The sequence below is a fragment of the Capra hircus genome, chromosome 10 (genome assembly GCF_001704415.2).
Source record: "Capra hircus breed San Clemente chromosome 10, ASM170441v1, whole genome shotgun sequence".
Lineage (NCBI taxonomy): Eukaryota > Metazoa > Chordata > Mammalia > Artiodactyla > Bovidae > Capra > Capra hircus.
In genome coordinates, this window is record NC_030817.1 from 22,207,252 (window position 1) to 22,233,973 (window position 26,722).

The following is a 26,722-nucleotide window of genomic DNA, read 5'->3' on the forward strand; positions in this document are numbered from 1 at the left end:
GGTATAGCGTACACATGGTTAAAATCACTGCTAATTCCATGGACAAGAGGATCCTGGTGGGCTACGATCCATGGGGTCGAAGAGTCAGACATGACTGAAGCGACTTAGCACAGCACAGCACACGTGATTTAATGTGTGACCTTAGTCAAGTTGCTAAACCTTTTTTTTCCTGATGTGAGCAGGGAATACCAGCACCCACCTGAAGGGCTGTAGTTGTAACAACTACATTAGGCCAGGTTTAGTTTGGGTAATGAACAGAGTGCCAGGCCTCAGAAAAAATGCTGAGTTTGTTTTCTTTACCCTCTGTACGTATAACTCATGATGTCGTAATTAGCTGACACTTGTTCTTAGAGTGCTGGTAATGAACATGTGCAAATGGGGCAGACAGGATAGTTTTGTGACTTTTTGATGTGGAATGAGGAGGCACAGAATGGTATGGACAAAGTCTGGAATTTGGTGTCACATGATGTTGGAGGCTCTTCTAGTCTCAAATTGTTTGAATTTAGGGAAGTCCTAATATTCCTCATCAGTAAACTGGGATTATCAAATTACTGTCATTACCCTAACAAGGAGGTGTATTCAGTGAAATGTTATATGTGAAGGTACTTTGCAAACTCCATAGGTTTGAGTGAACATTACTGTCCATAACAGAGAAGGCAATGGCACCCCACTCCAGTACTCTTGCCTGGAAAATCCTATGGACGGAGGAACCTGGTAGGCTGCAGTCCATGGGGTCGCTAAGAGTCAGGTATGACTGAGCGACTTCACTTTCACTTTTCACTTTCATGCATTGGAGAAGGAAATGGCAACCCCTCTCCAGTGTTCTTGCCTGGAGAATCCCAGGGACGGGGCAGCCTGGTGGGCTGCCGTCCATGGGGTCACACAGAGTTGGACACGACTGAAGTGACTTAGCAGCAGCAGCAACTGTCTATAAAGGACAGCTTATGCTTGATGCTTGTGGGTTTCATCTTAGAATATTTAAGGGTGTTAATTCTTTGAGAGAGGTAAGGAACAACAATTTTATGTTGAAATGCTACTTATGAGAGATCCTGACACCATCAAAGAGGTTATGCTAGCGCACTTATTTAGGGCATAGCCTAGGTTTACCTTTTGAGTCTTTGGTTGCATCTGATTTTTTAAATTGCCTCCATTGTCTCCTCTTTGTTAGTGTTTAGTTGCAAAGTCACGTCTGACTCTTTGTGACCCCTTAGACAGTAGCCTGACAGTCTCCTCTGTCCATAGGGTTTCCCAGGCAAAAATACTGGAGTGGGTTGCCATTTCCTACTCGAGGGAATCTTCCCAACCCAGAGATTGAACCCGAGTCTCCTTCACTGGCAGGCATATTCTTTACTGCTGAACTACCAGGGAGGCCCTGCCTCCTCTTACGTTTCTTCTTTTCCCTTGAATGGAAATATGTTTACTTCAAAGTCTTTTTATTTTCTCCTGGGGAAGAAGATGAACATCTTCCTGGGTTCTGATTGGAAGACCAATCAGAATATAGCTCTCAGGGAATTCCTGGCGGGCCAGTGGTTAGGACTGGGCATTTTTCACTGCCAGGGCCAGGGTCAGTCTCTGGTTGGGAATTGAGATCCTGGAAGCCAAAAAAGAATGTAGCTCTGTATATATGTTTATCTCTGCTTTCTTGTATCTTATAAATGGTTTGTATAAACAGACTTATTAGTAAACAAAAATATTCAGCTCTTTGGGATAAGAGTTGCTATAATATCATTTACCCTGAATTGATGCTTAAGGCCTTGGAACTTGTAGCACCAACAGATTAATAGCCCATAGTGTGAAGTTTTGAGTTATAGTGAGAAATTATGATCTCTTTTTTAACCCTTATGACCCAGTGTAGAAAAAGCACCTTCAGAAGCTTTTCAGATACCATCAGCAACTACACTATTTCAAAGTGTTAATTAAGTAGGAGCTGTGAATGGGGAGAGGCACTTAATTACTTGGTCATAATATTTATAATTGGACTCACTATTTAGTCCTATTTCTGTTTCCTGTGGATCTCTGACTTGACTTATTATAAGTATCCACAGTTATACCTAGAGGTTAAGAGCATGAACTCTGGATTGAGAGTGCCTAGGGATGAAAATCAACTAAACTGCTTACTTACTGGGTTACCTTTGACAAATCACTCATCCTTTGTGTTTCCATGTTCATACAATAAAGACAGTGATACATCTCACAGGGTTGTGATAAGTGTTGAATGAAATAATACTTATAAAGTTATTCTATCAAGGATCTAGACCATACTGTTGCTCTGGTTGCTGCTACTGCTGCAATTGTTGTTACTGTTGCTATTTAACTTGAACCTCACAAAAAGGCTTTTAAGAGTGACACCTCAACATCTAACATTTATTACAGATAGCACAGAACGGTGTGAAAAATTAAGAATGATCTCAGTGAGGGGAACTATTAGAAATGCTTTATGAATAAGCTTAACCCCGATACTATTGTCACAGCATAATTTTAAGCATCAAATAATAGCTGTGATAGTAAGTATATGCTTAATTGGAACCTATTAACTGATGATCATTTCCTGTTGCCCAATCACTAGTTGTATTTCTTTTGCGGAGGTGGAGGGTGGGTTGGGCTACTAAGTTTATGTAATTAAGCTTTATTTATTTTTAAATTAATTAAATTAATTTTTTTGTCTGCACCTTGAGGTATGAGGGATCTTAGATCTTCCCTGACCAGGGATTAAACCCACGGCCCCTGCAGTGGAAGCACCAATCTTAACTACTGGACTACCAACGAAGTCCCTATTTTCATTTTATGGAATCAGTTTTCTGTAAATTAACTCATGTAAGAACATATTACCTATAGGTAAAGTGTTTGGCTTTAGCCAGTTAAATGAATTCTGACTTTATTAAAACTTCTCACATGTTTAATTAGAATTAATATCTTGGTCCAGGGGTTAGTTTATCAGGAGAAATATGGCCAGATTTCTGACTAAGCTTTTGTAGTTACATACATTTTGACATGGTGATTAGGAGAATCAATTCTTGGATTTTCTTCTGGGCTTTTCTATTTACTGATAATTCATTGCTGTGAAGGTGTTAAATTTTATTCTTCGGTCTGTTAGTTCAACAAATAGTTTTTGAGCACATACTGTTTATAAGACAGGAGCTATGGGAAGTACAGAGATGATGAATCAGGTGTAAATCATACTCTTAAGCTTGCATTTGCGGAACCTTTACTTCTCAGATGTAACAGTGCCTGGTCCTTTAAAAATTTTCTCCTCTGCTTTATGATACTTTAATAGAGATTTGATTTTTCTCTGGTTTTTAGTGTTTAATATGGCAAAAATCCCCTTGTCTGTTAGCCTGAGTGGGAAAAAAAGATGGCTTATAGAAATGGCCTTGGAGGACACTGCTATGATATATTTTAGAGATCATGTCACAAGGATATGGTATCACAGATATTTGTAGATAAATATTATTTTTCCCACTCTTTTTTCAGTCAACTAATTGCTATCTATCAAAGACTGGCAAGTGTAAAATTATGCCTGGGTTTGTCACTTTTGCTTTAAAATAACCTAGTGAGTTTTAACTGATGGCCACCAGTCTCATTAGACATTATAAGTACATCAAAAAATTGTCTTTATGTTCATTACTGTTCAGAGGATCATCACTGAACTTAGTACATTTTTTGATCCCTAAGAGTTCTGAAGAGCCGTGGCCCTCAGTTGTGTATCCTGGCCACACACTAAAGAGAGGTGTCAGCCAGGTACAAGTGTGTGCTCATTCACTTGACTACTGATAGATTTGGATGTGAAGTAGTTGGAAACATTTAGATCAAGGACACTTTATTGACCAGTAAAACTTGAGACCCAGGAGTGCTGCTTTCTGAATTCTGAGTTAAGTGGGTTTCATTTGTTTTCTCATGCATTGAGCAAGGTGAAGAGCACCTTCATTGCTTATAAACAGTGTCTAATTTTGATCTTTTTGTTTTCTTTTTCATGGTTTCAAGAAGGAAGTAATTGCTTTTCTTATTGTTTTAGTCTGAATTTAAATATTCAAGGGTGAAATTAAAGCCTTTTAAGGTTAAAGGAACGAAATTCCTAATTCAAATGAAGATTATGTAGGTTAAGAAGGAATCAATTCTATTTTCAATTCTTGGTAACCCACATTATAGTAAAAGTATTATCTCTTATAGTTTAAGAACTGAATATTGATTTGTTAAGATTAATGCTCAGATTATTGTGGAAACATGAAATTGCATTTATTTTTTACTTAATTTGTGTTCTTTAAATTTTTTGCTTTTAAGTTATGAGTAACCTATAATAGTTAGGTTACTATTTGCCAAAGTGTGGGTATACAAGCTGATTTTAAGGGATCTTTGAGTGAATATTTACATTTTAATAGTACATTTATTTTATACAGGTTAGAAAAGTTAATTAACATGTATAAAATAGCTTTCATGGATTTATTGCTTAAGGTGAAGTTAAATTTTTAAAAGTTCTTTTAAAGAAAAATGATAGTGGCTGTGTTATATAGATATGGCAAAAATCAAAAGTTGATCTTGACTGACTGGGAAATACTACTTTAGAAAGCCTATTTGGTTTCTTCCTTCTTTCTCGTGGAATCAGAGAGATGGAAAGATCTTCATTTTATGGGAGAGGGAGTGGAGAAGCAGAAAGGTGACTTGCCCAGAGTGCGTGGTTAGTCTCTGGCAGTGAGGACTAAGTAGGACTCTGCTCCTAGGCAAGTGCTGCTTGTAGGTTACCTTTTAATAGCTTTCTGCCCCTTCTCATCAGGCAGGCGACCTTTTCTGGACCTCTTGGAAAGAGAAAGCTGAAATGTTAGCAGTTTCTGAGCATATGTCCAACTCTAGTTGCTCCTCTTAGATGATAAATTGTATTGCTATGTTTTGATGTAAATAACTTGTTTCAAATAGGTATGTTACGTTTATTCATTCAAAATATTTACTGAGAACACACTATGTCTGCCTCCTTAATCTCAATAATAGCCCTGAGTTACTTTTTTAAAACATTTATTTAGCAGATAGTGTGTGAAAATGCACACACATTTGCCATGCCCTCTGCTAAGCACTTTGTATGTCTTATTTGCCACTTGTAGAATAGCCAGTGTTACTTATGATCTAGAGATAGGGGATTTGAAGGTTTTGTATTAATTGTCATAACAAAGTGCTAAAGAATCAAGAGAAGACACTGATAAATGACTGCTGAGGATTCTGTAATGAGAACAGGTAGGACATTAGTGGGCTGCCCTGGTGGCTCAGATGGTGAAGAATTTGCCTGCAATGTGAGATACCAGGGTTATCGAGAAGATGCCCTGGAGAAGGGAATGGCTACCCAATACAGTATTCTTACCTAGAGAATTCCATGGTCAGAGGAGCCTGGAGGGCTACAGTCCATAGGGTCCCACAGAGTCAGAGTGACTAACATTCACTCATTCGCTCAGGGCACTAGTGGAAAAATAGATACTGGAATTCATTGTCTTTCATTAAAAGAAAATGAAATAGAATTCTAGGAATGAAATAAGATTTTTTTTACTGCCTTATATATTACCTTAATCTTTGTAGAAAATTTGATTCCAATAGCTGCTTCCCAAATTTTTGTTCTTTTCAGCTTTAATACTTGTTACTCACCACTGCCAACATAATATAAGCTCCCTAAAATTTAACTCATTATCTTATATCTCCTGCTGATCTCTCGAAAATCTACAGTGCTCCCCAGCGTGTACCACATTAAGTAGGCATGGTTCATCTGGTGTTTGAGATATTACTGTTTATAAAAGCAAATGTTTAACAATGACTTCTCTGGTAGTCCAGTGTAAGACTGCACTTCGACTGCAGAGGTGCGGGCTCCGTCCCTGGACAGAGAACTGAGATCCCACTGCAGTGCCCTCAAAAACGAGAAGAAAGAAAAAAATGTTTGACAATAAATTGAGGCTTAGAGAGGTTAAGTAACTTGTGAAACCTGTAGTTTGTGGTGAAGCTGGATTTCCAGCCTGGGTCTGCGTGAGTTCTGAGACATGCTGCTAACTGCTCTGAAAGTTTTTGGAATGTTATATACGTTTTAAAAGGATTTGACCTTTCCCCTCTATTCTCAGCTCCCTATGCTGTCACTCTGGTGTGCTGAATGGTTTTTTCCCCTTTATGTGAAAACAAGGAAGGGGTTGAGGTTGAGGGGATGGATCATGGGCTTGGAGCCAATAACAGGCACAGTTCTGGTCACAGCTTCAGTTCTCTCCTCTCAAGATCTCTCTCAGGACTAAAACTTACTTCACCTGGATTTTGGTTTTGGCAGCTTTCTAAAGTCTTCTTCCCTAACACTGCGTGTTTCATGCTTGTTTCTGTAAACCACGTGACTAACTTCATACTGGGTTAAACTCACCTGCTTTAGTCTGAATAGAAGTTGGTATACATACTCTGGTTACCAAGTTAGTTCCTGTTCCCCATTTACCTCACTAGAAGCGCAAACAATATATATGTATTCACTGAGCTTGTGATTTGAGTTTGATTTCTGCTGAAATTATGCTGCTTGAGTATGTTTGGCTGAATTCCAGCCAACAGAAATAAGAGTATTTCCTTATAATTATACATGGGGAGAAAATATATAGGCCTGGGGTAGAGATAAATAATGTGCTTCAGAATAAATTGCTTTTTGGAAGGCGGTTTAAACAGTGCAGCATGGGAGGTCTGCCCATAAGCCATTTGGAAGCGCTTCTAATGCTAACAAGGAGTGTAGGGTTCTTGCAGCTTCACTCTGTTTTTGTCAAAAAGAAGGTGTTTTGGTTCCTTCCAGAGTTACTCACTGACTGGGTGAAAAAGGAGGGTTACTGTTCAGGTTCTGCTCTTGGATTCCACTTGCCCTTACATCAGTTTTTATAGGTCAGGGATTAAGGGGAAGAATTGACAACAGCAGTTTGTCACTTTAGATACCTGGCTCTCCCATGCCTTCACGTTCACACTTTGCTCACTCTTGGATACAGAGTTGATATGCATTGGAGATCAGGTCTGCATGCTTTGAGTACTGTTAAGACCAATTGTAAAGGAGTTTATTCCAGAGGGCTGGGACATGTAGGAATCAATGAGAAAATGGCGCCAGAGGTAACTGACAGGTTAATATTGTACCCAAGGAGCAGAGATGGTATTAGCCGAAAGGCTGATTTCCATCTTCCCTGTTGCTGCTGCTGGGGCTCCTATGGTAGATAAGGTGAGGTAAGATTTCGTCATATGGTCGATCAGCTAACTCTGTAGATCCCCTACCTTTGTTTTGTTGTTTAGTTGCTAAGTCATGCCTGACTGTTTTGCAACTTCATGGACTGTAGCCCTCCAGGCTCCTCTGTTCATGGGATTTTCCAGGCAAGAATACAGGAGTGGATTGCCGTTTCCTCCTCCAGGGGATCTTCCCGACCCAGGGATTGAACTCGTGTCTCCTGCGTTGCAGCTGAATTCTTTACCGCTGAGCCACCAGGGAAGCACCCCTGCCTTTGCCGGGGCCCTTAACACCTAAGATGACCATATATCTGATTTACTGGGGACCCAGTTTCCCCATAGCCCTGGTACAATTATTAGTGCTCTTTCATTCCTAAAAAGGTCCTGGTTTGGATGATAAATCATAGGGCCACGTACTCATGATCATAAGAGCTGTCTGGCACTCTGGTAGAACCAAAGCGTTAAGTCTCTTCACTCCTATTCACTGTTGAATGCCTCTGCTGGAAAAGCCTCCAAGCCTCCATTCTCCCCATGTCAGGTCTTTCAGCTGCCACTTTGAAGGTATAAGTTTGAGAGGCAAAGAGGTTGGTTAGTCATTTTTCTCCTTGTCCTAGAAACCACCCCCCTCCCCGCCAAAAAACAGGTTAAAACCATTAAGAAAATGCTAGATCTAGAGGCTAAGTTTCCTTCTCCTTTCCATGTACTTCCTCTTATAGTTCTTGTCCTGCTATTCACTTGTACATTCTTTCTTCTTTCTTTTCTTTTTTTTTTCTTTAATATTTGGCTTGCTGGGTCTTCATTGCAGCGGTTGCAGGCTTCCCTGTTTGTGGCTTGCAGGCTCCAGAGCGCACGGGTTTAGGATTTGCAGTGTGTGGGGTTTTCTCTAGTTGTGGTCCTCAAGCTTAGTTGCCCTGCAGCCCGCGGGATCTTAGTTCCCCCACCAGAGACTGAACCTGTGCCCCCTGCATTGGACGGTGGATTCTTAATCTCTGGACAACCGGGAAGTCCCCTTCCTTCCTTTCTTTTTTAAAAAACTCTCCCTGTGGGTTGGTTTTTTTGCAGAGTTGATTTTGAGGAAAGGCATTTTGATGAATGATTCTCCACTGAGTTGGAATTTTTTTCCTGAGGTGTTTTTAACCCAAAGTGATGTGATATAGATATTAAAACCATGCTAAAGGCTTAGTTTTGTAGATTATCTGTCTAGTACCCGGTACATTTGGAATAAAAGTTGACTCTTTCAAGTGTATAGGTTGGCCCTGTGAAGAGTTTTCAGATATTGTAGTTTTTCAGGTATTGGCTATATAGAGTGTCTTTGATGCCATGTAATGTCATCATTGAAGAAGTTTAAGAGACCTGGGTTAAAGGCCTGATTTCACCCGTCTTGTGATTTTAGACTGCTGATGTTCTACCCCTGTGGAATCATGCAGTTTTATTTATTGCTGAAAAGAACTAATGATCATCTAACGGAACCCCTTTAATTTTACATGTAAGAGCATAAAGGAGTAAAGAGGTAAAATGATTAGCCCAGTAGCTCACAACCAGTAAGAAGTACAAGCAAGATTAAAATCTGGGTCTTCTGACGTGGTCCCTCAGTAGGGAAAATAGGTTCTGCATTTATAAAGGACTTCCTCAAAGTGGCTTACTCCACCAGTACATTCTGTCTGCAGTTTTATTGTCTCTGAAAGGGATTGTTTTTATTAAGTTGGTGATGCCTCATTATTTTGCAGATGAGTAGTAGAGATTTTCCAGGGTGTAGGCAGACTGTCAATCTGGTTGACTCTCTAGTTTTAATTCTTAGCCTGCCTGTACTTCCTTATTTTAAAAAGTCTTCCAAGAACATTACTCAGGAGGAGGAATTTTTTGCAAATCCAGATACCTGTCAAAATCTTGTTATACAACTTTCCTCATTCTAAATTTCCATTAAAGTCTTGTATCTAAATTCTGGTTGTGTATTTGGCATTACTCCTTAAAGCTAAGTAACTAATTGGAATCTCTGAGGATTGTTTTTTTGTTTGTTTGTTTGTTTTTGTAGATTTCTGAACTATGTTTGATGGCCTGGTACTAATATTTTATGGCTTCCTGCCATAGGTGGCTGCAGCATGTTTTGCCTTAGACATACTGGCAAGAAACAACTGAAATTTGCATGTTTGGCAACCACTGTCAACTTGATTTAGTCTCAGAGTTGACCTCTCTGTTTACCTTCCTGGGGTTTGTTAGAAATTGCCTATGAAGGGTAAAAGAAAACTTTATTATATTATTCCTTGCTTATGCAAGGAATTCTGCAAAAGTCAAACAGGCAGTTTTCTTACTTAAACAAAGAAAAAAGTAAAAATAAGAATAAGAAACTTCACAGAATGAGTGAAGAGCATCTATGCTTTAATCGAGAAAGCATACTGTCCAGGTTCTCTCTGTGGCAGAAATGAGACCGGACATGAGGACAGTCTGTGGTCTGGGAATACCACAGAATGAATGTATTGTCCACTCTCATAAATTCCCTGTAAATTCTTACTGTTGTTGAGGCCCAGAGAATCTGTTTTTAGTGTTGCCCTAGCTTTGTTTGGGGCTTCCCAGGTGGCTGTAGTGGTAAAGAATCCTCCTACCAATGCAGGAGACACAGGATACCCAGGTTCCATCCTTGGGTAGGGAAGAGCCCCTGGAGTAGGAAATGGCAACCCACTCCAGTATTTTTGCTTGGAAAATTCCAGTGGCGGGCTGTAGTTCATGGGGTCACAGAGAATCAGACACAGCTGAGCGACTGAGCACTCAGCAGCTCTATTTGAGGAGCTTTTGTCCTTTGACATTACACTGCTGCCATACTTTACTATTGAGAATTTCCTGTTGAGTCATACAGTTTATCAGATTATGGCACTTATAAGACAGACTTCCCACTTATTCATGTTTTTTAAATGTCATGTGTTAATTATGGGAAATTTGGAAAATAGATATTTAAAGAAAGATCACACCTACTCAGGATGACCATTTTGGACATATGGGACATACTTTATTTAGTCTTTATATGTGTATATTTAAAAAAATGAAATTGAAATTAGGCCACCTCTGCTGTTTTATGTTTTTTCTTAATTTTTTTTCATATATCACCTTGCTATTTAGCATTTTTTCTAAATTGATTCCTTAAAACAGTATTTGAAAGGAAACTTTATATTATTATAATATCCATGAAATCATGAGTTTAATATGCTAGGTTTTTTCCCCCTAACTCACGTTAAAATACATAATTATTAAAGTCATTTCTCTACTGTCTGAAATCATCCAGTGGCCTCTGCTTACTACACTTTAGGAGAAACAGGGGCTTTGGACTCAGACATCTTGGATTTGAATCTCACTTTGCCTCTAACTGGAGAAGGCAGTGGCACCCCACTCCAGTATTCTTGCCTGGAAAATCCCATGGATGGAGGACCCTGGTAGGCTGCAGTCCATGGGTCACTGAGGGTTGGACATGACTGAGCGACTTCACTTTGACTTTTCACTTTCATGCATTGGAGAAGGAAATGGCAACCCACTCCAGTGTTCTTGCCTGGAGAATCCCAGGGTTGGGGGAGCCTGGTGGGCTGCCATATATGGGATCTCACAGAGTCGGACACGACTGAAATGACTTAGCATAGCATATCGTTGCCTGTAACTGGTGGTGTGTTTTTTTTTGGCAGGTGAGTTTACCTCTTTGTGCTTTAGTTTCTTCATTGGCAGAATGGGGATATTAGAGAAGATGATCTGTTGGGTGTCTTCGGACTCTATTCTGTGATTCTGATATGGATTTTTTCCCTCTATTTCTGTTTAGGAAGTAGAGACATTTTCTAGGGATTGGTGTGCTAGCTTAGGATTTAAAGACCCTAATTCTATTAAACTCCACTGCTATTAGTCATCTGATTCTAGAGAAACCATTTTATTTCCCAGTGTTCTAGTTGTCTCTTTAGGGTGTTGCTGCCACTTTAATTTCTGCTTCTTCTTTAGTGTAAAGTGTTTCAAACTAGGAGTCGAGGCTTCCTTCATGGAGGCAAACCATTGCCTTACTCTTCACATCCTTAAAATGGGGAATATTTCTGCCTTACTTAATTGGATATGTGGAAAAATGAGATAATCGGTAGATAAGTGGAATCATTTTCAGGATAAAGATACTAGATAAGAGCAGAGTAATAGGAGAGGTATTACTCCTGTGGCTACTTCTTTGTAGTGAACAGCAAAATTCATGTGATTCCACCTTTTCTCTCCACCCCAGCCTGCACTTGCCATTTGATTTTTTTTCTCCCTAATTTCAATTCAGTTCAGTTTAGTTCAGTTGCTCAGTCATGTCTGACTCTTTGCAACCCCATGGACTGCAGCACTCCAGGCCTCCCTGTAAATTGAGTAAACCCTGAGTAAACTCCCAGAGTTTACTCAAACTCATGTCCATTGAGTCGGTGATGCCATCCAACCATCTCATCCTCTGTCATCCCCTTCTCCTCCCACCTTCAATCTTTCCCAGCATCAGGGTCTTTTCCAATGATCCATTGAATCAGTTCTTAACATCTGGTGGCCAAAGTATTGGAGTTTGAGCTTCAGCATCAGTCCTTCCAATGAATATTCAGGACTGATTTCCTTTAGGATGGACTAGTTAGATTTCCTTGCAGTCCAAGGGACTCTCAAGAGTCTTCTCCAACACCACAGTTCAAAAGCATCAGTTCTTCGGCACTCAGCTTTCTTTATAGTCCAACTCTCACATCCATACATGACCACTGGAAAAACCATAGCTTTGACTAGACAGACTTTGTTGGCAAAGAATTGTCTCTGCTTTTGATTATGCTTGGTCGTAGCTTTCCTTTCAAAGAGTAAACGTCTTTTAATTTCATGGCTGCAGTCACCATCTGCAGTGATTTTGGAGCCCAAGAAAATAAAGTCTGCCACTGTATCCACTATTTCCCCATCTATTTGCCATGAAGTGATGGGATCAGATGCCATGATCTTAGTTTTCTTAATGTTGAGCTTTAAGCCAACTTTTTCACTGTCCTCTTTGACTTTCATCAAGAGGCTCTTTAGTTCTTCACTTTCTACCATAAGGGTGGTATCATCTGCATATCTGAGGTTATTGATATTTCTCCCAGCAGTCTTGATTCCAGCCTGTGCTTCTTCCAGCCCAGTGTTTCTCATGATGTACTCTGCATATAAGTTAAATAAGCAAGGTGACAATATACAGCCTTGACGTACTCCTTTCCTGATTTGGAACCAGTCTGTTGTTCCATGTTCAGTTCTAACTGTTGATTCTAACTCTTGACCTGCATACAGATTTCTCAGGAGGCAGGTCAGGTGGTCTGATATTCCCATCTCTGTAGGAATTTTCAACAGTTTGTTGTGATCCACACAGTCAAAGGCTTTGGCATAGTCAATAAAGCAGAAATAGATATTTTTCTGGAACACTGTTGCTTTTTCGATAATCCAATGGATGTTGGCAGTTTGATCTCTGGTTCCTCTGTCTTTTCTATATCCAGCATGAAAATCTGGAAATTGACAGTATGTGAACCGGCTTGAAGAATTTTGAGCATTACTTTAGTAGTGTGTGAGATGAGTGCAATTGTGCTGTAGTTTGAGCATTCTTTGGCATTGCCTTTCTTTGGGATTGGAATGAAAACTGACAGTTTCCAGTCCTGTGGCCATTGCTGAGTTTTCCAAATTTGCTGGTGTATCAGCACTTTCACAGCATCATCTTTTAGGATTTGAAGTAGCTCAACTGAAATTCCATCACCTCCACTAGCTTTGTTTGTAGTGATGCTTCCTAAGGCCTGCTTGACTTCGAATTCCAGGATGTCTGGCTCTAGATGAGTGATCATACCATCATGATCATCTGGGTCGTGAAGATCTTTTGTGTATTTTTGCCACCTCTTCTTAATATCTTCTGCTTCTGTTAGATCCATACCATTTCTGTCCTTTATTGTGCCCATCTTCGCATGAAATGTTCCCTTTGTATCTGCCATTCCCTTTGTATCTCTGATCTTCTTGAAGAGATCTCTAGTCTTTCCCATTCTACTGTTTTCCTCTATTTCTTTGCACTGATCACTGAAGAAGACTTTCTTACCTCTCGTTGCTATTCTTTGGAACTCTACATTGAAATGAGTATATCTTTCCTTTTCTTCTTTGCTTTTTGCTTGTCTTCTTTTCACAGCTATTTGTAAGGCCTCCTCAGACAACCAGTTTGCCTTTTTGCATTTCTTTTTCTTGGGGATAGTCTTGATCCCTGTCTCCTGTACAGTGTCACGAACCTCCGTCTGTAGTTCTTCAGTCACTCTGTCTATCAGATATAATCCCTTGAATCTATTTGTCACTTCTACTGTATAATCTTAAGGGATTTGATTTAGGTCGTACCTGAATGGTCTAGTGGTTTTCCCTACCTTCTTCAATTTAAGTCTGAATTTGGCAATAAGGAGTTCATGATCTGAGCCACAGTCAGCTCCCTCTCTTGTTTTTGCTGATTGTGTAGAGCTTCTCCATCTTTGGCTGCAAAGAATATAATCAATCTGATTTCGGTATTGACTATCTGGTGATGTTCATGTATAGAGTCTTCTTTTGCATTGTTGAAAGAGTTACCTAATTTAGGAACTGCCATTCGACCCCAGTTTGTGACCTTGGACAAATCACCCAGTTTTAACCTCTCCGTGGGCTAATTGCATGCAGCCTGCACTGAAGCCTGCACTTAGCCTGCGATAATCAAGGTGCTGTCTTCTCTTAAAACATTGGGAGATATGGCCAACTTAAGCCTGTACTCCTCTGGCCTAGTAGTGGCTTTCTTTTAAACAAAGTTGTGTAATCTCTCCTCTGCTGTTTAATCTGGCAAGTTTCACTCATTTGCTTTGGTAACTAGCGTCTGTGTACTTGAGAGGCTGGATTGTATGGTGGTAAGGAGCTCCATCTCTGGAGACAGATTACCTGGATTCAGATCCCAGCTCACATTTTTGGTTGCTGTGTACCTTCAGGTTACTTAGTTTTTCTGTAGTTTCATCTGGATAATACCTGATTCATAGGGTTATTAAGAGGATTAGAAGATCCACTACATGAAAACCCTTAGGATAGTCCCTCACCCAGAGTAAGTTTAACTGATGTTAGCTATTATTTTAGTTCAGATAGCATAATAATTAGCTAACATTTCTCTTCCTGTGTTATTTATCAGGCAGTGGGTCAAGCCCTTCACACAGATCTATCATTAATCCTAACGTGTGTTTGTCCCTTAGTCATGTCCAACTCTTGGCAATCCCATGGACTGTGTAGCCCACCAGGCTCCTCTATCCATGGGATTTGCCAGGCAAGAATACTGGAATGGGTTGCCATTCCCTTCTCCAGAGGATCTTCCCGACCCAGGGATCAAGCACATTGCAGGCAGATTCTTCATAATCTGAACCACCAGGGAAGTCCAGTAACACTATAGACAATAGGTAATTATTTTCTCAGTTTTGCAGATGAGAGGATATAATTTAGAGAGGTTACGTAACCTGTCTAAAGGTACATAGGTAGTAAGTGGTACAGTCAATCTCTGCCCTTTTTGAACTGACCAGATGACTCACAGAGACAGAACTGTAGAAACTAGAGCTTTTTTCACGTTCTAAACTGATTGTTCTAAACTGATTTATCGTTGCTTCATCACCTCTGCTTAGCTTTTTGGGGTCAGAAATTTGGGCACAGCTGTTCTGCTCCCTCTACTGGCTAAAAAGCAGCCCAACAGTTTCAGATAATGCCTCAGTTTGTATCCTTTGTGTTTTTTGCCAACACATGGTTGAAAAGTGGTATCTTTGTACAGGGCTCTTAATACCTTACCTAAGGAAGTGGGGCAGGGTCGGGGAGAATGTTCACCGCGTCTTCTGACACTGACCTTGAGGGCAAGCAGAGGAAGCAGGCCCTGTCAGAGTGATAGTTTCTGCCTCAGTGATTCCAATCTCCTGTGGATTTGGGCTGCCATTATCATTTTAGGTACTAAGAACACATCATTTTAAATTATCCCAAGGCACTCTACAAATAACCATTCATGTTAAATCACCAAATATTTATTTATTTTGTAAAATTAAATCCAAAATGAAGATTAAAGATAATCTGGGTGATAGGAGAAGATTCTTTGGTTGAGAATGGTAATGACTCTGAGTGCATAGGTGTAGATATGCTGTTTCCTTTTTTATTGAACTTTGTTCTTTTTTTAATGCTACTGCAGTTCAAGAGCAATGGCACCCCACTCCAGTATTCTTGCCTGGAAAATCCCATGGACGGAGGAGCCTGGTAGGCTACAGTCCATGGGGTCGCGAAGAGTCAGACACGACTAAGCGACTTCACTTTGACTTTTCACTTTCATGCATTGGAGAAGGAAATGGCAACCCACTCCAGTGTTCTTGCCTGGAGAATCCCAGAGATGGGGAGCCTGGTGGGCTGCTGTCTCCGGGGTAGCACAGAGTCGGACACGACTGAAGCGACTTAGCAGCAGCAGCAGTTCAAGAGAGTTCGTGCTGCTGGCAGAGAGAGGTCGTGCTGCCTGTTGATATCTTAATGAAAAACACAGAGGTTCCCTCAGTTATATTTCTTTTCTGTGGATATCCCAGCACATCCTGGAGAGTTTTATTTTCTTTTTCTATCATGAACATTAATATATATATAAATATATAGGGACGTCCCTGGTGGTCCAGTGATTAAGTCTTCACCTTTCAATACAGGGGATGAAGTTTGATCCCTGATTGGGGAGCTAAGATCCCACATGCCCCCTGACCAAAAAGCCAAAGCATAAAAAAGGATACAGTATTGTAACAAATTCAGTAAAGGCTTTAAAAATGGTCCACATTTTAAAAAATCTTTAAAATATATATATTTTTTAAATTTTTGGTAATGTGCAAGCATATACAAAAATGTAGTATACCCATCTATAACAATTAATATTTTATCACCTATTCACCTCCATTTTTTTCTGGAATATTTTAAAGGAACTTCCAGACATTCACCACTTAACCCCATTAGAGAATGCATCCTTAACTGATAAGAAGTTTTTTTTCTTTTTTAACATGACCACAATACCATTACTATACCTAAAAGATATAACAATGTTATGCAATATTTAAATAGGAAGAGATATATCGAATTTGACAGTGTGTTGGTAGTTTGTTAAATTTGCTTCTAATCTTAGTTTTTTAAAAAAGAAACAAAATTTTACACATACATTTGAGGTCCCCTTTTACTGTTTGTGTTTATTCTTAAATAATATGGTGATGTTTTGCATATTTAAATACTTAATGTTTTCCTTTATATATCCTTCTGAAACTTGTTTTTATTACTTAAAATTAGGTTTTCAAAGTTTATTCATTTTGGTACATGTATCTAGCTCATTTAAAATGCTGGGTACTGGTTCCACTGAGCTTAGATTTTATTTGTATTTTCATCCCAATTGTTTTATTGTTCATATATTGATGGATATTTATGTTATATACTCTTTTTTTCTTTGCTATTATGAACAGTGAGGCAGTGGACATTCTTGTACGTTTCTTTGTGCCATTTTGAAAGAAGAGATCTATAATTTACATTTGTCTAATTACTGTAGAGGTTGAGATCCTCTGTAATATCTGTTGTCATATTTGCCTCTTTTCCTAGTGGTTTTCAAAATTGATTTGTAGAAATTTTTGTGTTTTCTTCAAAATAAGCCATGATCAGTTTTGTGTGTTGCTACTAGAATCTTTATCATTTCAGACAGTCCCTTCTTGGTCCCTGTCTCTGCTCCCTCTGTTTAACTCCAGTTAAGTTGATTTCTGTTTTTATTCCTGTGGTCCTTTGTTTTATTCTTACCTACTGTGTTTTGAGTTGTGCTACCAAGGCAGAGAATCCTTTCAGTTGTTCATCAACTGAATTTGCTTTGTTTTTCGTTTTGTAATGCAAACAATCTACAATAGTGGTTAAGAGAATGGGAACTATGGAGTCTTTTAACTATTTCCTTTTGAATCGTGAAAATGAAAGTCGCTCAGTTATGTCGACTCTTTGTGACCCCATGAACTATACAGTCCATGGAATTCTCCAGGCCAGAATACTGGAGTGGGTAGCTGTTCCCTTCTCCAGGGGATCTTTGAAACCCAGGGATCGAACCCAGGTCTCCCGCATTTCAAGTGGATTCTTTACCAGCTGAACCACCAGGGAAGCCCTTTGAATCTTGACTTAACCAACCACTATATTTACTGTTGTTGCCTTGGCAAGTTATTTAACTCTCTTGTAGTTGACCTTATAGTCTATAAAACCCATGAGAGTAGAGCTATTACGATCCTAGGTATGTATTTGATGAAAGTCAGGCTCAGGAAGATTAGATTAGAAACATGAGTAAGTGGAAGAAACATGTGGGCCTCTTTATCTTTTAATTTGCACTTTTGATAGAGAGGTGGGCACAGAAAAATATTTCTCTAAGATACAGAGTAGCAAAAACAGTGCCAAGTCCCTGACCTATGGCTTCAAGTGGTGGGGGAAAACAGAAAGAGTAGAGACTGTGTAGAACTCAAGTGCCTGTGGTTTGTCCAAATCTATGAAGAGGGAGGAAAACCTCTTTATGCCATTTTTCATTAAAATAAAGCAAACAAACCCCCAAACTTTATTTTCATGACTTTATAAGAGATATGGAATTTAAATAACCATCCCAGGCCAGCCTAGTTGAATTAGGCAAATCATAAACAAAGAACATTGTGGGTCATAGTTAAGGGATCATTCTGGTAGACAAATGAAATACTTTGGAGGAGGACACAACCTGATTTTGACCAACAATGGAAGGAAGAAGAATCCCAAGAAACAAAGGAACTCAAGGAATGAAGGCAGCTTCTTTCTAGAGGAGGGAGAATTAAGTTTGATTTGGCTACTCTGTTTTCTACTTTTTTTTAGCTAAAAGAGGAAATATGTTTATGGCAAAATTAAAACATAATGATTTTTCCAACAGTATATACCCAAAGAACAGAAAGTAGGGGCTTGAACAAATATTATACATCCATATGCTCTTACCAATGCTATGCACAATAGCCAAAAGGTAGAAACAACCTAAATATCTATAGATGGATGAATGAACTTAAAAAAATATGGCATGTGTGTAATGAAATATTACTCAGCCTTACAGAGAATGAAATTCTGATATGTGCTACCATATGGATGAACCTTGAAGATGTTATGCTAAGTGAATAAGCCAGACACAAAGGGACAAATATTATATGATTCTATTTATATAGGAGTACCTAGAGTAATCAAATTCATAGAGGCAGAAAGTAAAATAATGGTTTCTGAGCACTGGGGAGAGATATCGTTTATTGGGTACAGAATAAGTATTGGGTACAGTACTCAAACTAAAAGTTTGAGATGATGTAAAAGTTCTGGAGATGGATAATGGTGATGTTTGCACAACACTGCAAATATACTTAGTGCCACTGAACTGTATACTCATAAATGATTAAAATGCTGCATTTTCTGTTATATATATTTTATCACAATGAAAAGTCTCCCAGCAGCCCTAGCCTAGAAGTGGTGTCCACTGAAAACAACTTCTTTTACAGCCATCGAGATATGCAAATACAAGCATAGACATGCAAGCGTAAGCATGTTAATTTAGTGTCTACTCTTTGGAGCATTCACTTAGGTGCTACAAAGTCTACAGTGAACAAAACTGACAAGGTTCCTGCTGTCATGGAGCTTTTTAAAAATTTGTTTTACACAAAAGGATGTTGGTATGCATACTATTTTACACTAAATGTTTTTCCCCTGACAAAGACCTTTGGTCATCTTTCTGTGTTAGTTCTTATAGACTTATTGATTTAGTGGTTGCATCTAGTGGTACGCTTTTGTATGATTGTGATACAGTTTGTAGCTATTATATTGAATGGAGAAGGGGAGGAGGAAGTATAGAACTTACTATTTTTCTGCCCTGTTGTAAGTTACAGTTTTATTAGGAATATAATATAGGCTTATTATAAAGAGTCAAGCCGTGCCAAATCTATGAAGTAAGAGTAAAAACTTTCTAACAGGTGTTCTATCTCTCTTTTAATCCTACTCCCTGGAAGTAGTAAACCCTTTTAACAGTTCATTGTTGATCCTTCCAGACATGTATAATGCATTTGCAAAAATAAAGAACATGTAGAACATGTATCTGGAGAAGGCGATGGCACCTCACTCCAGTACTCTTGCCTGGAGAATCCCAGGGAGCCTGGTGGGCTGCCGTCTATGGGGTCACACAGAGTCGGACACGACTGAAGTGACTTAGCAGCAGAACATGTATCTTCTCATTCTCTAGGAGCTGGCGCATACAGCAGAATATTGCTCATTCTACTCAGACTATAAAGAGTCGGGCAGAGGAAAGAGCTGGACTGAGCTTCACCAGAGCCAAGTTCTGTCTTGATCCTGCTGCTGTGACAGGCAGTTCCTCAGTTATCCTTTGTCTGGTGTCCCGTAGTCAATGAGATCTCATCAAGGAGAGTGCTTTGGAAACTATTATGCTTTAAATTCTGGGATAATTTCTTTAGAGTTCTTTGATTGCAAGAAGTAGAAAGCAACTCAGGTTCTGTTAGACCAGAAAAAAAGTGGGGAAACATTAGTGGAAGAATTTTAGGTAGCAAATGAAGAAATGTGTAAATGACTGGGTCTCTGGAAATTCAGGAATTTCTGTGTGTCTGTTCAAGATGTAATTCCTGGGGAAGAGTGAGTGACTTAGAAGCCACATGTCCACTGATGATTAAGGGGATAGAGTTCTGGGTTTATGTGGCTCATCAGAGTCTCATGGAGGTGGGGAGATGAAGTTTTGAAAAGTATGGGATTCAGGCTAGAAAAATGAAATATCAGCCTTGAAATGCCAGCTGTTTTAACCCTAGATTCTTGCTCCCCTCTCAAGGAGGAGATGATCGCCGGGTTCTACTGTGGCACATGGAACAAGCTATCCACTCCAGAGTTAAGCCCATACAGCTGAAAGGAGAACATCATTCCAACATTTTTTGCCTGGCTTTCAACAGTGGGAACACCAAAGTATTCTCTGGAGGTGAGCAGAAGGGAGATTTCCCCTTGGGAAATTGACTGTGGCTGGGATTTCAGATAAAGTAATGCTAAAATTACTCCAAATTTTCTTTCCTTTAGCCCATTGAATTGTAGAAATATTGGTTTCCCATAGCTTGTCTTCTCTGTATGGTAGCAGTTTAGATACACATATCAGACTAATGTCTGTCTGTCCTTTCTCTCCTTTGCTCTTGTTTCTTTCTATCTTTTTTGGTAGAAAACTTCACATTGCAGTCTGGTACACAGATACATATTAGAAAGAGTACTTAACTATACTATGTGTGACTCACTCTGATTTTTTTTTTTCTATTCTGTTTTTAAAGATTTTAAAGATTGTGATTCCAATTGGTATTATGACCCATTAGTGGCTCCGGTTTGAAAACATGTTCTGTTGGGGTATAACTGGAATGGCTTGCTGTCAAGCCAGCCTCTTGATGGCATCCATCAATCACACTCCTTTCTGACCACTACATTTCTAGGCCTGACCTCTCTTCTGCTTCCATGGTAGCTCAGACAGTAAAGAATCTTCCTGCAATATAGGAGACCTGGGTTCAGTCCCTGGGTTGGGAAGATCTCCTGGAGAAGGGACTGGCAACCCACTCCAGTATTCTTGCCTGGAGAATTCCATGGACAGGAACCTGGTGGGCTACAGTCCCTGGGATCACAGGGAGTCAGAAATGACTAAGCGAATAACATTCTCTCTGCTGCACTGCAGGCGTCCCCACTGGACATCTGCCTTGTGTTCCAGAAGTGGTCTAAATGCAGCAGATCTAAAGCTGAGGTTTCAGTCCTTCTCACCTGCACAAGGATTTCCTCTTGTTTCATGGATTCCCTTCCTCAGTTATTAGCACCATTCAAGTAATTATCTAAATAGTTAGGTTTACCTTTTAAGGACCTGCTGACATTGAAGCATTTTCAGCCTACAGCAATGACAATGTTATATGGTCCAGTCTTATGAAAATCTCAAAATCCGCGCCAAACGTGTCTTTCTGTCATTTTTACATCTCATAAGTCACCAGTTACTAATATTTTGAAAGCCTCATATTCATCCTTTAGTTTCTGTCCTTTTGCTGTACCTACTGCTCTGATTCAGGTCCTCAGTTTTGGCTAGACTACTGTAGTGTCCTTCTGTGATTTCTGCTACCAGTATCTCCTTACTCATTGCTTATACAAGTTTTCTTTGAAAAGTTAATCCTGTGAACCTTTGACCTTACCCAGTCTCCCTGCCTGGCCTCCTTTTCCTCCCCCGCATCTTGTGCTCTAGGTTGCTAAGCCACTTGCCATCTTAAGTGCCATTACTGTTTTTCCACAGGCCATGATTATTGTCCAACCCCGCCAATTACCTTAAGCTTCCCATCGGTTAGAATTCTGAGTTTCTGTTCAAGTGTCTCCTTTCCCATAAAAACATATTCCCCATGTACTTTCACCCTGCTCATAAAGGACACAATTGCCCCTTTATTTGTGTCCCCATGGTAGAGCATATCACTACAAGATAACCCGTCTTGTCACTGTTAATTGTTCGTGCAGGTAGACTGAATTCCTCACTTATTTCTCTCAAGCTTCAGCACTTCACACTGTGCCTGTTACCTATAAGGCATTGACACAGGTTTGATTTACTTCATATGAACCCACAATAGTTACAGGGAGGACTTTAAGATGACCTAGCCACATCTCTACTGCTTATACTTTTAGCATAGAGTGGGAAATTTTTTTACTGTCTTCATTTTGGAGTTTTTATTTGTTAGCTGTATAAACCAAGTGAAGGCAGGACTATATACATCATGAGTGTATAGTATTTTTAGATGCCTTGATGGAATAAAGAGAATGCAAGAGAAAAAAGTTGTAGATAAAAACCTTCCCGTCATTTAGTATCATCATCATTAAATTTTAATGCTGTAAAAGATGATGAGGATGTGAATAGCAGCAAACATTTGTTGGGGGGCCTAGTTCTAGTCTGAATGCTTTTACACTTTTATCTTCACAGTTACTATGAAGTAGACACAATTATTCCTGTTTTGCCGAGACATAGAAAAGTAACATATTATTCCAGGTCTCACGGATAATGAATGTTTGTTTTAAAAAAGAACAAACGAAAAAACGCTAGCTTGGAGTAGTTGATTGATTTGCCAATGATCACTTACTCTTTTCCTGAAGAGCCATTGTTTTGTTTTTGTTTTTTTAATCATTGGATAATGCATTTTGGAGATTGTTATTTTGTTATTTCTAGTTGCTATTATGCTTTTAAAAATTCTCTATAAGTATATCCTATCCTTCTTAATGATTTTTATAAACCTTTTTCCTAATTAGCAGTCTTAATTTTTATTAACACTGACTTTATTCATTTGTTTTCATGAAATCTTTAACATAATGAATTGTAATATGAATGGGACCACTTTTCAGGAATTGTCAAATGTCTGCTTTTTCCCTTATAGGAAATGATGAGCAAGTTATCCTCCATGATGTTGAAAGGTAAGTAGATTGTTGATATGTGAAAGTGATTAACTCTGTTTTTCATATGAAGAAAGGCAGATATCTCTTTAGACCAAAATAGTTCTTCTGTTTTTGAGGTAAATAGCATAAAATCAACTGTTTGGCTGAAAAAAAGATTTTGGTAATAGTTTTCAAATTAAATTTTGATTTATAAAAAGATTTACAAAGTTGATATAAAATTATAGTTTTCTGGTGAAATTTTAAAGGGCAAGGTTAGAAGGGAAGGAAACACGTAACCCTCACAGTAATTTTATGATCCAGTACTATTATGATCTCAATTAGGAAACTGAGGCATGGAGATGTTAGGTGACTTAGGGTCACGTGATGTTAGGATCTGAACTGAGGCAGCCTGGCTTGGGGCCACGCATTTTCTCACATGCCGGGTATCGGGAATTCCTCTTCTTCCCTTGCTGGCATCAGGGCTGCTTTATTGTTCTCCCTCACTTTTTGGAAATCCAGCACCACTCCCCAAGTCTGTGCACAAGCAGATGCGTTCTGTAGTAAGTCGAAACGTGAAACTCATGTGTTGAGTCACTTTTTTGGCGGGCACGTGGTAGGGAGGAGTACAGTGGGGATCTTCGTTCCACAACCAGGGATTGAACCTGGGCCCTGGCAGTGAAAGCACCAAGTCCTGACCACTGGGCTGCCAGGTAATTCCCTTGAGTCACTTTCAAACACGCTCAGTTAGGGCAACAAACAAACTTGTTGTGAGGTCTTGTCTCTTTAATACTACCTTTTTCCTTTAACCTGAAAGTTGAATACCTACTTTTTACTTTTTAGTAAATGTAATATCCTTTGGGTTTAGCTGGGTTGACTTTCTCCTGGAAATGAAAAGAGCTTCGTTCTAGGAACTAGAGGGCTGGGACTCTGCGCTATTTGTGTGTGTATGTATGTGCCTGTGTGCCTCTCTCTGCTCTCTGTCTCTCAGCAGTGAGACCTTAGATGTGTTCGCTCATGAAGATGCGGTGTATGGCTTGTCAGTGAGCCCTGTGAATGACAACATTTTTGCCAGCTCCTCCGATGATGGCCGGGTTCTCATCTGGGACATCCGGGAATCTCCCCATGGAGGTAGGGCCCCTGTGCACAAAGTAGCTGGACTGTGCTGCAGAGTTTGACGTCAGCTTCATCACAGATCCAGTTTATGACTTGAGTAACCTGGGCGGAAGTGCTGTGAAGGGAGAGGAAGCTCACATGGGGACATGAATGTGTGTCTCTGGAGGTCCCATCCTACCCCCCAGTAGTCAGCAGTGAGGCACCTTTGCCAGTCCTCTTCCAGTCACTTGTGATCCACAAACCTTTGCAGTAGTGTAAACACCACAGTGTCTTGTTGTGAGGTAGCCCCAAGGAATAGAATGTGTGGTGGCTCATTTGTGGGGGGGAGCCACAAGAGCCAGCTGTGTGCATGGTGCTGAAATGCACATATTCTTGGTTATTTAGGAGAATGGGGGTGTTGTGCAATTTGTTGTATCCTACTTCCAGGGTTGTTATTTTGCTGGAAGAACCACAGACCCTCAACTGTGGTTGAGGATCTATACCGCCTTAACTGTGTATAGAAACTTAAAATGATAGCAGATACACTCTGTTTAAGGGGGATTGTCTGGGTGAGTTCCTCTTCTGAATGTTTTCTTTGCATCTCTGAAATGTAAAGTGAAGAATTTGTCTTGTTGACTTTCACTGAAGTTCTTCAGGAAATTCTCTTTTTCAGCTCATTTCCTGCAGAGAGATTTCCGTCGCTTTGTCTTCAAAGGCTCTTCTCTCCAGCATACCCTCAGTGCCACCCACAGCCCCACTCTTGGTGCAGCTTTGTCAGCGCCATATCTCTGTGCCCAAGTTACTACCCTGCCTGCCTTGTCTGACAGGCTCTGAGTCTTTATTCTATATGCAGAGCATTTAATATGTTGGTCTGTGCTCATTACTGAGGTCCAGGCTATAGGAGAAGCTTATTCTCAGGGTCAGGAAGATAAGGTAGCCAAAGCAGCATCTGTGGTTGAATGTAATGGTTTGCTTCCTAGATGAAATTCTCCTTTGTCTGAACTGCCTCCTGGCTGAGATGATTGAGCGCTCCCTGTGCCCTCTCCCCCGACAGAGGCCTGTGACGTATCTTGTACGGAATCATAGACTGAGGAGTGCTTTCCACCTACTGCTTCTAAACAACTTCCACAGGATTGAGTCCTCCCAGGCAGCCGAGTGGTTCCTTCCTCACCTGGAGCCAGCTAGTATATGCAGGAGGCTGTAGGGTTTCTAGGGGAAGTTGATGTACATAGGAGCTGGCTGGATACAAGAGAAGTTTAAGTATTAGATGTCTTTTTTTTTTTTTTTTAAGTATTCCAGTTGAAATGAAATCTTAAAATTCTAGACTGAAGCCATTTTCTTTTCAATTTAGGGAGCAATATTGCCAGAAGGAAAAACTGCACTGTTATTTTAAGTCTATACGATTATAAAACTTAATTTCTAAAGCTGGTAAATTTGGATTAAGGTATAATAATCCTACCAGTAATTGAGTGTGAATTTTTTTTAGCTCATGAGGAATTCAGTTTTACTTACTGTGAAACAGCTTACCTTCCTGGTTACAATGACCATTTCTGTTTTGTTACAGGATCTAAATAGGTGCTGTGTGTATTTCTCAGTATTATAGCTTAAACTTTGTGCATATGTGTTTAAGTTGCTGTGTTCAGACTTTCTGTGTACAGAGGGTGTGTGCCAGGACTCGTGGGGACTTTGTGCGTAAGCATGCTAGTGGGGTAGTTGTTAAAGGCTGTGTTCCTCCTTGCCTTCACTCGCCTCCTTGTCTACCTGCCATTGACCCAGAAGTGCCTGAAGTGGACTGATCAGAATTTTTCTCTTCACAGAGCCCTTCTGCCTGGCCAACTATCCATCAGCCTTTCACAGTGTCATGTTTAACCCTGTGGAGCCCAGGTTATTGGCCACAGCCAATTCAAAGGAAGGAGTGGGACTCTGGGATATTCGAAAACCTCAGAGGTGAGCTCCTTTTATTCAGAAGGTGTGCATTATAAAATGCCTGAACTTTTCCCTGCCTGAACTTTCAAGAAATATAATCGACCAGCATGTGTTGTGGGAACCTGGTTGGCAGTTGATCTCAGTTGGACATCTCCTAACGTATCCTGGTTTCTCTGAAGCCAGGAGAACTCTATTCCCAATGGGGAGGCAGAGTGAGATATCCATACTCTTTGCTAAGGAGAAGTCATAAATTGTAATCTGGGCTCTAGACAGGATCAATTCTAGGCAAACTTTGCAATGGGAAAGCCTTGCTTTAGCACTACCTTCTATCTTTAGGTCCATGGTTCCCCAGATGCATGGAAGGGGAATTATGGTGATTTTTACTACTGAACTGGGGATTCTTAACCCCAGACTGAAGGGAATATGAACTTCAGGAGAACTGTGAACCCCCAAATTGCATGGAATTTATATTGTATATTCACCTGAGTGTGTTTTTGTGAGGAGGAAGTATTGTTTTTTTTTTTTTTTTCTTTCCATTTCTCAAAAGGACCAGTGACTACAACAGTAAAGGTTAAGAGCTACCACTGCAGTGTTAGGGATGTGTTCCCCTTGTGTTTGCACTATTAAAGAGTGCTCTTAGGACAATTCTGAGCTGATCACTTATGGGGGAGTTTCAGACATCATTAAGAGAAATACGTGGATGGGGCAAGCAGGAACCTCTTTCATGTTCCTTAAATCCCATGGGGGAGAGATGACCTTTTATGGCACCTATGACCTTTTATGGCATATAAAGCCAAACCTTGCTTTATGAAAGATTTACATGCATTGCTCGCTCTTCTGAAAATTCCATATGGCAGTAACCTCCCACTTTAAGGCACCATTGCAGAAGAGTATCATGCAGAGTAAACAAGGTTATGGTTTATTTCATGGGCCTCAGATGAAAGGGGCAATTAAGTACAGAGGATTCTCTTCCTTGGTGATTTTTCAGTCCTAGCTAATTCTCTCCATGGGGCAGTCTGATGAGGCTGGAACTATGGGATCCCAGAAGGGCATCCCTGGTGTTGAGCGGGGA

General features: G+C 39.9%; 1 protein-coding gene across 3 annotated transcripts in view; it reads left to right on the forward strand.

The window, feature by feature from the left end:
• Positions 1–26,722, forward strand: part of DCAF5 (DDB1 and CUL4 associated factor 5) — a 94,726-nt gene that overhangs the window by 4,958 nt on the left and 63,046 nt on the right. For all 3 annotated transcript variants that reach the window (XM_018054043.1, XM_005686012.3, XM_018054042.1), the window contains 4 exons: positions 20,045–20,188; positions 22,635–22,671; positions 23,621–23,760; positions 25,542–25,671. In XM_018054043.1, coding sequence (XP_017909532.1) covers positions 20,077–20,188; positions 22,635–22,671; positions 23,621–23,760; positions 25,542–25,671 — 419 coding nt within the window. In that variant the 5' untranslated portion in view covers positions 20,045–20,076. The remainder of the gene's footprint in view (positions 1–20,044; positions 20,189–22,634; positions 22,672–23,620; positions 23,761–25,541; positions 25,672–26,722) is intronic.